The sequence below is a fragment of the Nicotiana sylvestris genome, chromosome 9 (genome assembly GCF_000393655.2).
Source record: "Nicotiana sylvestris chromosome 9, ASM39365v2, whole genome shotgun sequence".
NCBI classification, from domain to species: Eukaryota; Viridiplantae; Streptophyta; class Magnoliopsida; order Solanales; family Solanaceae; genus Nicotiana; species Nicotiana sylvestris.
Genome location: NC_091065.1, coordinates 47,678,676 through 47,694,098, shown reverse-complemented (window position 1 = coordinate 47,694,098; position 15,423 = coordinate 47,678,676). Strand labels below are relative to the sequence as shown.

General features: G+C 35.2%; 2 protein-coding genes across 2 annotated transcripts; one reads left to right on the top strand and one right to left on the bottom strand.

Moving 5' to 3' along the window:
* Positions 1 to 9,288: 9,288 nt before the first annotated feature.
* Positions 9,289 to 13,358, bottom strand: LOC104215744 (rhodanese-like domain-containing protein 4A, chloroplastic). The gene is made up of 4 exons (XM_009765626.2): positions 12,618 to 13,358; positions 10,802 to 10,904; positions 10,221 to 10,460; positions 9,289 to 9,630 (listed from the first exon to the last, which is right to left on the bottom strand). The coding sequence occupies exons 1-4, from the start codon at positions 13,286 to 13,288 to the stop codon at positions 9,577 to 9,579; spliced, it is 1,068 nt and encodes a 355-aa protein (XP_009763928.1). The 5' UTR covers positions 13,289 to 13,358; the 3' UTR covers positions 9,289 to 9,576.
* An 875-nt stretch (positions 13,359 to 14,233) lies between these two features.
* LOC104215745 (uncharacterized) lies at positions 14,234 to 14,815 on the top strand. Its single transcript, XM_009765627.1, has 2 exons — positions 14,234 to 14,353; positions 14,396 to 14,815. Exons 1-2 carry the CDS (start codon positions 14,234 to 14,236, stop codon positions 14,813 to 14,815), a joined length of 540 nt encoding a protein of 179 aa, XP_009763929.1.
* Positions 14,816 to 15,423: the final 608 nt, after the last annotated feature.

Sequence of the window (15,423 nt, the reverse complement as noted above, 5' to 3'; positions counted from 1 at the left end):
GCAATTCTTTGAAACAGAATCTAGTTCCGGATTCACACTTAACTAAACAGATACATAACAGAATCTCAAACTACTCAAAATACTCCAGATTTGAAAGTGAACTGAAGGTTTGCTCAAAGGGTTGATGAAACAGTAACCTAACACTCTAGATTCAGATTCAACACTCTTAGAATTGAATCCTTACAAGCTTTCTGAGCTGTTTCTTTTAACTGACTAAAAAACCTGACCTCAAGATGCTCTCAAATAGTGCTCTCATAGATTGATTAAAGATTCACCAACATGGATTTTCCGGACTCTCCTTTCTAACTGCCTAAAGAAACTGTTTTCAAGTTTTCAACAACTGCCTCCTATTCATTTTTCTTTCCTTTCTCCTCCCTCCTTAGATTGCCCAAAAGAAAAAACCCAGACCAAAAAAGGATCCCTCTTTGTCTAAAGCCCCTCTCATTTATAGCCAAACTTTTTTAACCTTTTCAGCTCTTAGGAGCATTAAGCTCATTAAGAAAGTATTTCTGCCCATGATATTCCTCCTCCACTACTACATGTTTTGTTCTCTTTTTAATTCACTTGTTCCCCACTACCCTTGTCTTTTCTTTATTTAAATTCAAATAGGTATGGACACATATTTCTTAATCCACTTCCTTTAAACCTTCCCCTACCATTATGTCTTGTTCCCCATTAGCACTAAACAAATGCATTAGTTTAATGTTAATTAGTACTTACTGGACAGAACACTTAAACTGACCATTTTTAAACTTTTCAATTCCCAAATTACCCCCTTAACCCCTGTGTATTATCCTACCTCAACCCCTTTCAATCTGTACCAAATCCATCAGCTATAACCAATTCAACTTATCTAATTCAATCAGTAATTCAAACTAGAACTCAGGTCAGATCAAATAGCATAAAAATAAAGACCAATGAATCCGAACAAAACCATATTGAACTACCAAGGTCAAATTTCAGACCATGATTGACACCGATACGCGGGAATGACTAACTACATTCTCAATTCTAAATTAAACTTAGACCAAAATGAACGATCACTGTAAACGCACTGAATCGACAAACAAACTGAACTCATATGCAAAAATGATGAACAACAAGAAAAAGGTCTGATGGAGAAGAGAGAAAATAACGGACCTAATTTAGGCAAACGAAGAATTGATTGAACTACTCAAACAAACATTGGAATATTTAATCTAACCAGAATCAAAAAAAGAAGCAAAATATATACTGGATTAACTTAAACTGAAAACCTAAAGAAGCGACTAATTACACAGACAAACAAACACATAGAAAAAAGGAAAAGAAGAAGCTAAGAAGAACTCACTGTTCTTTTCTCGGATCTCACCAATATGCCCTTTCGAACTTGAGTTCCAGTTAGTATTATACGTCTATTTCATCAGAAATAGGCTTATAATACTAACCAAAACCCGTTCGACCCTGACAGCTTCGAAACAGTCTCGAACTGTCGAACCCTAGATCCGCCATTCGACGAGTTTTACTCGGATTCGAGCCAATCTGGTTAGGGATTAGCGACGAGGAGGTCAAGGGGATTATTGGGTGTGATTTTGGGGTTAAGCGGACAAGCTAGGGTTTGGGACGGGGGTCTTCGATCGAAGATTCGAGAAGCTGTAGTATGATTCGAGGTTAATGGAGTATGGAATCGTGTTGAGGGTGGTTAGGAGGTTCAGGGGTGTTATTTTCACGGCCATCGGAGCCGGCGCCGCCGGGTTTACGGTGAAGAGATGGGGTGGCGGCTATTAGGGTTCCTCATCTCTGAAAGAGACGAGGCTTGGGAGAGAATGAGAGGGGGGCTTGGTTTGAACCGGGTAACGGGTCGGGCCAGAGAATGGTTAAGGAAGACGGCTTTTGAGCCGTTGGATCACGCAGGACCAACGACTGTGATTAATTACCGTTAAAACGACGTCGTTCGAACGTCTGTGAGATTTGGACCTGTCTGGGCATCTGTTTGGGCCTGATTTCTGGTCAAAATATAACGGCCCAGTTCCGATTTGGTCAAATTTTCACTCTTTTCTTTTCTTTTTCATTTTCTTTTAATTCCTTTTCAACTAAAAATCCTAATTAAATTATAAAATCGACAATTAACTAAAAACATTATCTCTTAATAATAGCTATCACACGAAATTAAACATCAAATAAAGATAAAATCACATAATTCGGACATTAAATGCAAAAATGCAAAGTACATATTTTTGTGATTTTTCCATTTTGTAAAACAAACTTGATTGTTTAATTAATTCCTAAATTGTAAAATTAAATCCTAAATTCACATGCAACACATATTTTTGTATTTTTCTTAATTAAAGTAGAAATAAACATGCACAGACAAAATACAAATAAATCACAAACAACACAAAACCATTTTATTTTGAATTTTTGGGAGTAGTTCTCATAGGGCAAAAATCACGTGCTCACATGAATCATCAACATACACAACGATTATAACAAATTCAAATCCGGATCCTTTTACAAGGACAAATTGAATTATTCTTGTACCCTTCTTTCAACAAGTATTTTCTCGGGCGATTACACCACATGTGCCCTGATTGTTTCAATCTGTATAAGGATTATTGAAGCTTTATTTAATAAATATTTTGGGAACCATAATATGCTTCAGAACAATTTAAATCCTTCAATGATTTCCATTATAAGCATATCAAGTTTTTTATGTATTGCCAGATTAAAATCTGAAATGACTACATCCACCACAAGAGAACATGTCTCTATATAATCAATGCCAGGATATTTACAAATCTTCTTGTGACACAATTCGTTTTTATGTCTATCGACTTGTCTTTCTTCGCACAAGAGCACATTTATACCTCCACTGGCTTTATACTTTTAGGTGTTGGGACTATCATCCAACTTCACATTTTTCAGGTGAAATCAATCTTGATTGCGTATATTTTATTTTATTTTGGCCAATCATTTATCTGTCCAAATTTCATGACAGATTTGAGCTCAAGATCCTCGTCAATATTAATAATATTGAGTGCTACATTATATTAACAATATCGTCGACGATCACTTTATGTCGGTTCCATTATTACCTAATAAAGACATAACTTATTGATGTTTCTTTATCTCATTATTTTCAGGTATCTGAGCCTCTCCCATGAGGTCTTATGAAGTGTTATGTCGTAGTGCTCTTCTAGAGCACTTGCCTCCTTATTATGACCATTTTGAATATTTGCCCCTCTCCTTCTTCAAGGAGTTTATCTTTGGAACCGATTGGTCTGTTATGCTTCATACGTGGCATAGACTTTGTCCCTCATGGACTTTATTCTATTTGGAGCATTAACAGCTGAAATATGACATTTAGCTTTGGGTCAGCAAATGCGTCTGACAATAATTTGTAAATAAATTATCACTTGAACTTGAACTTTAAGTTCATATTTTCTTATACGAGGATCTATATGTATTCATAATAATTCATTTCATGTATCACTTCCTCAGCTGCCCATTCTTTCCCCCTAATGTTGGGATCACTAACACATTTTCCAACCTTCTTTGGGAATACATCTTTGTGCATTGTGGTGGAATAATTAAATCATATAGTACATCCATATTTCTATATAGAAATTATTTGGTTCCTGACCCAGAACCGATTGTGATAGGGAGAAATTTTCATAACTTGGCTAGATGCGTACAAGTGCTGCTGTATATTAATAATACTTCTCATACAAAATTTCGTTTGTTCTCATAACCAATGATTTAGCTATAATTGGAGGCATATAATTCTGCTAAACCAACTTGGATTTAAACCAATATTATTAAGATAAATCATCATAATTTATATTCTGGAACTGTGCTCTAATAATTTGAGCAAGCAACCTTGTAAAAACCAATCTGCAAGTTGATAACAAATGCACATATGACCATAGAATAGATGCATCTATTAAAATCATATAATAGTAAACGGTCCACATGGCAGGTGACTGGACCCATATATTTATCACCTTTTATTTGTTCCAGAAATCAAGGGATACAATCCCAACCTTAACTGGTATATTATGAGAATAAGCAGCACAAGAGAATTCTTGAAAAATATTCTATTCTTCAATATATGCCAATGCAATTCTCAATTAATTTTTTCGCATCATAATTGAACCGGGATGGTCAACCGGTTATGCCAACTAATATTTTTTTTAGTAAACCTCTAGTTTACTTGTGGCATATGATTCAAGCATCATACTTATATTTGTGTAGTTCAAATAGAAATAAAATCGGGTAACCTTTCATATTTACCTGGTATGATTATAGAGAAGATATTCAATCTTCCTTTTATTTATTGTCTCAATATGACAACCACTTTGACTTATACATTTGAAACTCAAAAAGTTTCTTTTGAGACTTTACAATATCAATGTCATGAATAATTTTATTCATCCCAGTAGTAACAAATTAGTTTTTTCGGAGCTCTTAACAACTTTTGTACTACAAGATCTTTTATCATACCATTCATATGGTAAATGTCTCCTTCACGGAGAAACTTATATCATAATAAATTGTCATGGTCAGAATCATCATAAGCAAAATCATTTATTGCTTTAATTTTGCCTTTAATAACTTTTATAAGGCATGTCAAAATAATATTTGGCGTATCACATGTACGCGACCAATGAGATATTCATGTAGCCATATTGTAATATTCATTATCTTTATTTCTCTCAAACCTCCCTTAGAGGTGAGTTGTGGTATTTATCCAACCATGCATAAGCACATTCTTATGCATAATTTTTATCACGTATATATTTCAACATTTACTTTCAGGAATGAGCCTGCATTTACAATGCTTATCACACGTCACATTTTCAACGAATATACTATAATCATGTGAACGTGTCTCATATTAACATACCATATTGATACATATTCTTTCACCTTTGAAGGATCATTTTGAGAACCCTTATTGTTCTCCTTTTTACAATTACCATAATGATGATTGTTATTATTTAATCTTTGGCATACCGACGTTCATTGGTCAACCACTTATCTTTATTTAGACTTATTATGCACCGTTATCACATTCACTTCAAGAATGAAGCAAATCAAGTGGGACAAACTTCATGCTTTTTCATGAAAAATATATTATTTTTCTTTAGTCATCATTGTATCATCAATATGGTGCATTGAGACTCAAACCCAATGCCTTACCCATATAAAGACATGTTAGGCCGTAATGAGTTGGGACTCAAACCCAACTCTTATCATCATAGTGCGATGGGACTTAAACCCATTGTCTTTACCTCAACCAATGACATCATTATATCCAGTAATCATAAGACTTTACAATATTACCACGCCCAACAATTATAAGTGAAAAATCGTCTAGTATCTGCATCACCTTATCACATATTTAATTTAATCCAAAAATTGAACTATTTTATCATAAGATATATAAAGTTAATTAACGGATAGCCATACAATTACATATCTCAATTGGGATATTAAAGCTCATCAAATATTATTGCTCCTCAAAGTTATTATTTTTAAGGATAATTTTGAAGAAGTAATCAACTTAGATTGATGATATGTGCATTTAATTAGTTAATGGACAATGATATAACTATTATTATCTTTCATGTGTCTAAAGCAAAATATTATTTAGCGTAATATATATTTTGCTGCCAAAATTGAAGTATATCACTTTTCTAGATTGACCACATAAAAGAATTATAAGTGCACCTAAAAAAAAAATTTAATATCGTAAAATCTATACCTACATAGTATCTTCATGTGTACTAATATTCTGTATGTAAGCTTGTCAAAATAAATAGTTACATGTAGCTAGTGTAGTATATCATGTTATATTGCATAATAATGTATAATAATGCATTATGTTAGGTGTACCCAAGTACTTAAATTCAGTAAGAAAATACACTTGAAAACAAAAACAATATCAAGTAACCTCATTATGGCCTAACATCACCAGAATGCCTTTTAATATTTCACAAAGATCTTTTAATATCATAACAAATTAATGATAGCATGATGTTATATTTGTATAAGATTAATCTTAGAACTAGGAACAAAATTAGCGGACATACACAACCATACATGCATGAAAACTTAAAATCAAAGCTTACTATTTTCTAACCAAAGCAACAACAAATCTTAAATTTTAACATAAGCTAAATACACAATTTATGGTATAATTAAAAATAATACTCACTGCTGGACAGTAAGAAGCAAACTCAATATTGATATGATATACGAAATGCCCAGGTTTTATTGGCTCAACCAACTTGATTCAAGGTTGTTGGTTATTCATAGTTCCATCATAAAATGGGCTATCGATCCTTTCAATTTGGTTAGAGTTTCGTGCTGATAACGTGTTATAAAATAAAAGCGATTTAGTAAAACATGAACAAGAAATATAAGCAATTTAGTAAAACATGAACAAGAAATGGAGATAGAGAGAAGGAAGAGATTTTCTTCTTCAATTGTGTGTATTTTTCTATCTATTACAAGGCATTTATATAGGCATAAAAAGTGAAGAAAATATGTCATGGAATATGTCATTGAACATACAAAATATGTCATTGAATATGTCATTAAGCATTTGAAATGAAAATCATGGAAGAAGAGTAGACATCCACCATAATGTGATATTTATCGTAACACAATTTATGTAATCATTGATTAATAAATTTTAACTCAAATTTAACATAGCGAATTACAGGAACAACAACAGATAGGTATTGACCTCTGCAAATATACAGAGAGATTGCTGGAAATTAGAGAATACCTCTTTGACGGTAATAATAGAATCTTGAGATAAAATATATCGGCAGTGAAAGTTCGAAAATTTCAGAATCAGCTTATTGGTGTTTTGACTTTTGAGTTCAGTTAGAGATTTTCAAGAAGAGGCGCCAAAGACTAAGATATGGTCCATACGAAGTACTAGTAATTATCAGCCGGAAGTTCATATGGAGTTTCCACAAAACTTTTTAAACTTCAATTTAATTCTAAATCAAATATTTCTTTTAATGATATATTCATTTGATTCGACGTAAAAATTAAGAGTGTTTGGATGAGTATGAGTAAATGTTAAAAAATCAAAAGCACCAAAAGTCATAAGTTAATCAAGCCTTTTTTATAGTTTTTTTTTTAATTTATGATATTTTTTCTTTGACCAAAATATTTACTATTTTATCTCTAATACCTTTTGTAATCCATGAAATACCATTTCCAAAAAAAAAAAAGTTCTAGCTTCCTCTCTGTAACTTTTTCACCATTGGACCTTCTCCTCGTAAAAATCTTTATTATAAGCAATTTTAAAGGGTAATTTAGTGTTAAAAAAAAATACCGATCTTATCAAGACTTTTTTTTTGGTTAAACTAAATTTTTTTATTTAACCAAGTATATCAATATGTACAAAGGACTCATTAGACTCATGAGCCAGCTCTCAGTAATCTCTATAACTATTCTAATTGTTCCTTATCTAGCTAACTTCTACAATTATTGTCAATAACTAGTGATAACATGATTAATTCTTTAACATCTATATTGGGTAATTGTTCAGGCCATCCAATTGTTGCTACCATTTGTCATTCTTCTGACCATATATATGTAGCTGCATTGTAATCTCCTTGATCAGCTGCCTGCTTTCTCGTCTCTGATTTCTGAATCTTCTTGCATTCCTCTCAGCCCATATGTGATATATATTTGCTGCAAATAAGAAACCAATGATACCTGCTCTTGCTCGAGAGTTATTAGTTCTTTTGGATGCCCACATACCTCATCATCCCATCCTCTGACTGGTCTCTTCTCCCCTAACCAGTGTAGCAATGAGCTCCATATATGCTTTGAATAATCGCAATAAAAGAATAGATGCTCCAATGTCTCTACTGCATTTGTATTACATAAAACACAGTCTTGCATCACTTTAATTCCTCATTTCTGTAGTCTGTCCACTGTTGATAACTTTTTATGAACTGTCAGCCATAGAATAAACTAATGCCTAGGAATAATTCCTTTCACTAGGGTCAAACTTTTCCATGAAACTTTTGGAGATGTAGGTATAAAGGATTGATAGGCCTTCTTGACGCTGAACTTCTCTTTATCTTCAAATGATTCAAGGTAGTCCATCACATTCCCATATTGAGTCAACCATTTCCTTGCATCAAATATCTTCCTCACTAACCAGCTGGCTTGGCTTGGGGATGGCATATTGTTCAGCTCCCTGCCTTTTATGTATATACTATGGATCCATTGAACCCACAGTTTGTCCTTTTTACCCACTGCCCACAGTAGCTTGTAGATTGCAGCTTTATTCCATGTAAAGAAGTCCAATATATTTAATCCTCCTGCTGCTTTAGGAAGACATACTGTACTCCAGGCTATTAAGGCTCTTCTTGAGTATTCATTGTTTCCTGTCCACAAGAAATTCCTACATGCATTTGTCACCATACTCAAAATCTTCTTAGGCAGTAGGAACACTTGTGCCCAATATGTCTGCATCTCGAACAGTATACTCTTGATGAGCTGCACTCTTCCACTGTATGAGAGGAACTTAGTGGTCCAACATTGAATTCTAGCAATTATCTTTTCAACTAAGGGTAGACACTGATGAATAGAAAATTTCCTTGAAGACAATGGAATATCCAAATATTTGAATGGCATCTCCCCAATAGTGAAATGCATATCTTGCATTATCTGAGCTTTAAACTCTTGTGTCACTCCTGTAACATAGAATACATATCTTGCATTATCTGAGCTTTAAACTCTTGTGTCACTCCTGCAACATAGAATGCATATCTTGCATTATCAAGACTTTTTTATCACACACACCTATTGATTGTTAACAATTTTAGCACTTCATTCAAACACGTGTTTGTTTATTAACACAAATAGTTTCAGCAATTAAAAGTGATTTTTTACCCCCAAGACATTTGGTTAGATGATAGAGTAAATGATACTTTCACCTTTGCTTAGAAACTGGATGGTTCTCAAATAAGTAATACCCTTCTTTAAAGTTCATAGGTTAATTATGTTCTTTTCCTTCTTTTTGACATGTATTTCGTCAGTTAATTATGTTGCTAAAGTCTAGCTATTATCTACCTACTCAGACTCTCAAAGTTATGTCCTCTTTCTTTCCCATAGTGCTATCTCACTCAAACCAATTGATGGAAATCACATCCCTTGTATCACATTACAAGTACCTCAATTTCCTGATTAAATTGGTTTGTTCTAATTATCTTGGTAATTTAACGTATGGTCCCCTCTCCGACAAGAACATGTATGTATAAAATACGAAAATTGCTCTGGAATATGGATAGCATTGAGAATAACTAAATCCATTAGCATGTTTAGCTTGTTGATACATGCAATTGCCCAAAACTGAACTGTAGAAGTAATTCTGCAATCCCATGGTAATCGAGCATAAATCAGAGCCATTATTTGCTTCGTTAAATCAGCGTGCATCTGTCATGCTCTCTTCAGGAAGATATTGGTGTCAAGCTGCAGCTGATACATGGCAAAGATTATGCCATTCACATGATCGACGAGATATGAGGCATCGAAAAAGCAACATGCATGCAACTGCCGTCAACTTTGAGGCTTTGAAGGAGTAGGTGATGACGGGGGCTTCAAATCAGGGTACTGCAAGATATAAAGATAACAGTGTCAATAAACCAATTGAGAGAATGCACAAGCCTAAAGTTATTGCCAGCAAAAAGCAAATTGATGGTTGTGTGCAAAGAGGAGAAAGAAGTTCCCCAAAACCATTTTTAGCATTAGTACATGACCTAAACTGACTGAGATCACCACACCGAGAGGAAATGAGACATAAGAAATAATGGTTCTACTTTGGTGAGTTTGGAACTTTCAACTGCTGGCTACCGTGAGATGCAGGGAGGGTCAGGTAATTATATTTTGAGAAAGATTTATACACAGTTGGGACAGGTGTGGCAGACTCCCCGTTCAGACCAACAACCTAAAGCATAAAAGAGTACATTACAGTCTCTATGCGACAGCCAACTTGGATGCTGAAGCAGCAAGCGGCATTTGAGAATTGTCCCAAGCACCCTTCCACTACTCTTGAGGTTAAAGATAGTAGTTTAATAGCTTTGCAATCTCAGACACTTGCTCATGGATGTTTAATCAAAGAGAGAGAGAGAGAGAGAGAGAGAGAGAGAGAGAGAGAGAGAGAGAGAGAGAGAGAGAGAGAGAGAGAGAGAGAGAGAGCATACATTTGGATATGGGGATGATGATCTAGGACCACATTTTGTCGCTGAGGTTGAGTCAACAGACTTCTTAATGGAACCATTGCTTATCTGCTCAACTTGGGTCACGCCTATAGCAGATGGAGATTGACTGTTAATTTCATTTGCTTGAATCACCCCATCATTGCTGTCTTGCTGTTGCATTCCTTTGACCTTCTTCTTGGCATAGATATGAACAGATGGAGGGAGAAGGGTTTCTTGGATCTCCTAAAAGAAAAAATAAACGTAACTGAAAAAGATGAAATAATTCCGTGCAGAGTTTCTGATAACTAAAGCATCAAGCTTCTGATATCATTCCAAAGACCAGCAACATAAAGTTAAAGTGCCTAAGGCCAAATCTATTAGGTCGCCAATAAGGCAAGGTAAGATGCAGGTTATCAGGACCCAAAAACTCTTGGAATCTCTCATCATTTATGAGTGACAGAATTCTACGCGAAGAATATAAAAACAACTACTTGCAAACATACATACGCAAGAAGATGCAGTTGGACATGAATGAAGAGATTAAATCAGCCTAACTCAAACTACTTGGAAGAAAGGAAGAATACCTGCCATCCTTTCTTGCCTCTTATCCCACCTCGGATAGCATAAGCCTCTTTAAGACCATTTTTTACCAATAGCTCAGCCACTTTGATTGAGTTTCCATCAAAACTACCTTCCACATAAAAGAAGATATCCGTCAAACTCTTAAAACCGCTCAAACAGTTGAGTGTTACTATGTCACTATCTGCTATTATAGCTATCTATCTATAAAAACATCCAGTGTTTACCGGAGCAGAGGCCATAAAGCCAACTCTCTCTAGGAGAGGAGACATATTCAACATATACATGTTCATTAAATGGGAAACTTAACTATTCTCTCCTTTTCTTTGCAGCAGCTATCTGATGGTAAAACCTAATTACAAGGCTGATTAATAAAGACATTATATTGGGTTGACATATTGGTAACAAAGTAAGCCTCATGATCACCCAAAGAATCATCAGAGACAGAACGTGAGGTAACTTTTTTAATAATGATAATGAGAATGTGAGGTAACTTAGAAGGATAAAACTAAGGTGGAAAGGGCATTTACACCTGCCACTACTTCGATAACCAAGGAAGCATCAAATCATAGCTCCACCTCAGATCTTACTTTACAATAGCAATTGCACTTTCATAAATTAAAAGAGTTTTTTGATTTAATGAGGAAGAAGGATCACGAGAGAAATTTGCAAGTTCATCTGGAAAATATAATGGCGGGCACAAAGCTAGAACCTCCCAATCTCCCTACGTGTCTATACTCCTTAAATGACACAAAAACAAACAAGAACCACCTACTTACGCCCTATGTGCGCACACATACACATATATTACCAGAGGCAAAGAGTCACACACATATATATGGTACGTAAGATGTTTGATCCCAAATAGAAGCACTGTAATAATTATAGACAAATAGAAAACAATATGTAAGAATCTTTCAATCTTTCTTCCCAAACGAGCCAATAGACATTGCCACAAAAGCTTGCCATATCTTATTGTGCTAAAGCAGCTAATATCTATTTACATGGGAAAATTTCGACAATAAAAAAACTGCTTATAGAAAAGGTCAATCAATTCCGAGACTGGTAAAATTTATATCATCAGCAGGTCAAATGCTCCACTTCAAACTCATAATCAGATGAAGAAAACAGGTAGATAGTCAGAAATGGAGGACTCAAAATTGGAATCACCCAGCTCAGTGTGGCGTCTATAACATACCTTGCTAATCTCCATAATAAAAAAAGTTTGTGATTGTTCTAGAAGAAATGAAACAAAAGACATGGTAGAGCTAGGACAGTTATCGTATGAGGTCTACCCAACGTTAGATGCAGAGGCACATAACAAATCGATATGAATATCATGAATTGTCCCGTAATATAATCAGTTGTTTGAAACCTTCTTCTAGGTTCCTTCTTCCATAACCAGAGCTCGGAGAAGGAAAAGACAAGAGGGCCCAATGGAGAATGTGGTCAGAAATCCATAATAGAGTCCGACCACAACGACCAAATTGATTATGCAAGTGAATAACCAAAAGACAATATACATAACAATCTCGATTATCATCACTGAAATGCTTATGTTTACCTGTGTGATAATTGCCCTACTATGCAACAGACTTGCTACCTGTGAAGTCTTGCATGTTTGAGAAGAACATACCATGTGACTCATACAGGAACCACATCAAAGAAATTACTCTATCTTACCAAACCAAAAAACAAAAAATAAAAACAAAACAAAACATATGAAGCACGAAGCATCAAAGGCCAAAATGCAAAATTCTCACATATATTGGTACAATATGCACTAAGCATTTTATTAAACATAATGTTGACAACACTTACTTGTCTAAAACACAAACAGTTGTATTCTCCGGCTGCTTGAAATTCTCAAACACCCTCTTAACAAAGGCATCTTCATCTCCTTCACGGAACTCAACCTGCACCACACTCTTATTCAACATTATCAAATTGGGCGAAGGCAAATAAGCCAAGCTCTTCTTATCCCGAACATCTATCAGCAGCGAACTGGGGTCATCTCGGAGCTTCCCAAAAGCATCAACGGCGGAGATGAACTTATACTTTTGGAAGTACTCTTCAGCTAATGGGATCACAACGAGCCAGATAAACGTAACCCCGGCAACAAAAAATGGATACTTGGTGAAAAATTCATCAATAGAGACCAAGATTGCTTCTACGTTGATTTTAAAGGGAATTTCTTCAGTGGGTACTGCAGTTTCAGCGGCAAAGGTTGTAAGAGGAAAAGAAAGACCCAGAGAAAGGAAAGAGAGATGAAATTTTGGAAAGATTTGTTGGGATTTTGTAGAATGATGAATTGGGGCTTCTGTTTGTAAAAGGGGACGGATTTTCTTGGTTTTAGGGGAATTGAGTTGGAGTGAATTGCAGAGGAAAGTGGGAGAAGAGTTGGGAAATGGGGATTTTGGAGAGGATTTGTTGGTATTGAAGTGATTTTGGAGAGGTAAAGAAGTTAAAATGCCTACCGAAAGAGACTCCATTAGAAGGAGCCGAGATAAAAGAACTGAGAAGGATGGAAAAGATGTAATGGATTTGATATGGAAAAGGAGACGATAAGATGTGGCGCCATTTATAACGGCAAATTGCTATTTATTTTCCAGGAAGGAATATTACTACTTTTCAGTAAATTGAATTAAATTTCCAATTGATTCGCATTTAAATACTTCAGAAGTTAATAAAGCGAATTAGAAGGTTCTTATAATTAAAGTGTAAAAATAGGGGGATAGAAAAATCTTGAAAAGTATAATTAATAGAAATTTCAACCTTGAGAAACTTTGAAATTAGTTTTTCATGGATATATACGTTTTTAGTTTAAAGGTCAGCTAAAAAGAGGAGTATTCATTTAGTAGAAAGGTAATTACCACATATTTTTATATTCAATAAGACATGCCCTGTTGAAGATAAGAACCTGTTGAAGAAGTATGAGAGGAGAAGAAGTGAAAAGAAATTTCGGAGTCTCTAAGACTTTGTTTGACTAATCTTATTTGAAGAGAGACACGTGTCCAAATCATAAGCATTGATGCTAATTCATCTAACTTCATCTGGGACGTTGATTTGATAAGAGAGGAATAAATCACAGCTATCCAATTTGATATTTCTCATTTTCAGATGAGAAGGGTCTAGAATTGTTTAAACGTGAACCACACGTGCTCACACACATTGTAAAGAATATTTTTGTTAGTTAGTTAGATTTTAGCCAATAGGAAATAGTACAAGTGTATATGAATATTTTATTTACATTCTTTTGTATCTATACATAGATTTGTATAAAAGACAAGCTACAGTGAATAAAAATACACACAGAAAATATTCACAATTTCTGCCTTTTCCTTCATGGTATCAGAGCAGATTTAGCCCGATCCATTCAGAAATCATCTTAAGTTTTTATCAAATTTTCCTTCTCTTATCCATCTGTGGATTCAATCATGACTAGTACAAAAGCAACAACTGATATCTCTGTCTCTGGATCCAAAAGCAGTGGAGTGACCAATGACTCCAATCACCCTTATCACTTACACTCTTCTGATACTCCAGGAATGGGCCTTGTGAGCACACCTTTCGATGGGAAATGATTCCCATGATGGAAGAGATCTGTCCTTATTGCAATCTCTGCCAAGAACAAACTTGGCTTCATCAATGGATCTTGTGCCGAGCCACCAGTGGATGACAAAAATTATCCATTGTGGAGTAGGTCCAATGACATGGTCACCTCTTGGTTGCACAACTCTTTGACCAAGGAAATAGGTGACAGTGTCATTTTCTCAAGAACAGCTAAGGAGCTTTGGAGCAGCCTGGAACACAGGTTTGGGCAGTCAAGTGGAGCAAAGCTATACCATCTGCAGAAGGAGATTTTAAAAATAATTCAGGGAAACAACAGCATATCAGGATATTTCACCACTCTTAAGAGACTATGGGATGAGCTAGACTCACTTAACTCACACTTAGGGCGCTCTTGTGCATGTAACTGTGATGGAAAAAAGAAGATGGCTAAGTTCATGGAAGATTAAATGGTCATTCAATTCCTAATGGGACTGAATGATGCTTATGCACAAGCAAGGGGAAACATTTTAATGCTTAGTCCTATTCCTGGCATGGATCAAACTTACTCACTCTTACAACAAGATGAGAGCCAAAAGGAGATCTATATGAGCCCACAATATCCTACTGATGGGGCTTCCTTTATGGTAGGATCACAGAACAAATTTCCACAGAAAACAACAAAATGCAAAAGGGTTGGAGTTCTCAGCAGAAGCCAGGAAACACACAATGTAAGTCTAAGACAAAGAAATCTAAATTTAATCCAAATGTTACCTGCAGCCATTGCTCAAAGATAGGACATGTAAGGGCTGATTGCTACAACTTATAGGATTCCCCGATGAATTCCAATTCACTAAGGGTGAAAATTTTCAAGGAGCAGCAATAAAATCAAATGCTGTAGTTTCAGATCAGCAGGGTGATGGACAGTCTGGTGAGAACAATGAAGCAAACCTTAACAATCAGGCACAATTTTTCAGCAAGGAACATGTATCTGAAATGGTTAACATAATTAGACAGGTGCAGGTGGGGAGTACAGGAAATGCAACCTCAGAAATTAGTGCCAATGTTGTTGCTGGTA

What these genes read in the sequence shown, in the direction of transcription:
- LOC104215744 (XM_009765626.2), bottom strand. Translation starts at nt 13,288, where the DNA reads ATGGAGTCTCTTTCGGTAGGCATTTTAACTTCTTTACCTCTCCAAAAT. An exon ending in ACTGTTTGTGTTTTAGACAA is followed by an intron (nt 10,905 to 12,617) that starts GTAAGTGTTGTC and finishes TGTGGAAGGTAG; the next exon opens with TTTTGATGGAAACTCAATCA. An exon ending in CATCATCCCCATATCCAAAT is followed by an intron (nt 9,631 to 10,220) that starts GTATGCTCTCTC and finishes TATATCTTGCAG; the next exon opens with TACCCTGATTTGAAGCCCCC.
- LOC104215745 (XM_009765627.1), top strand. Translation starts at nt 14,234, where the DNA reads ATGACTAGTACAAAAGCAACAACTGATATCTCTGTCTCTGGATCCAAA. An exon ending in ATACTCCAGGAATGGGCCTT is followed by an intron (nt 14,354 to 14,395) that starts GTGAGCACACCT and finishes CCATGATGGAAG; the next exon opens with AGATCTGTCCTTATTGCAAT.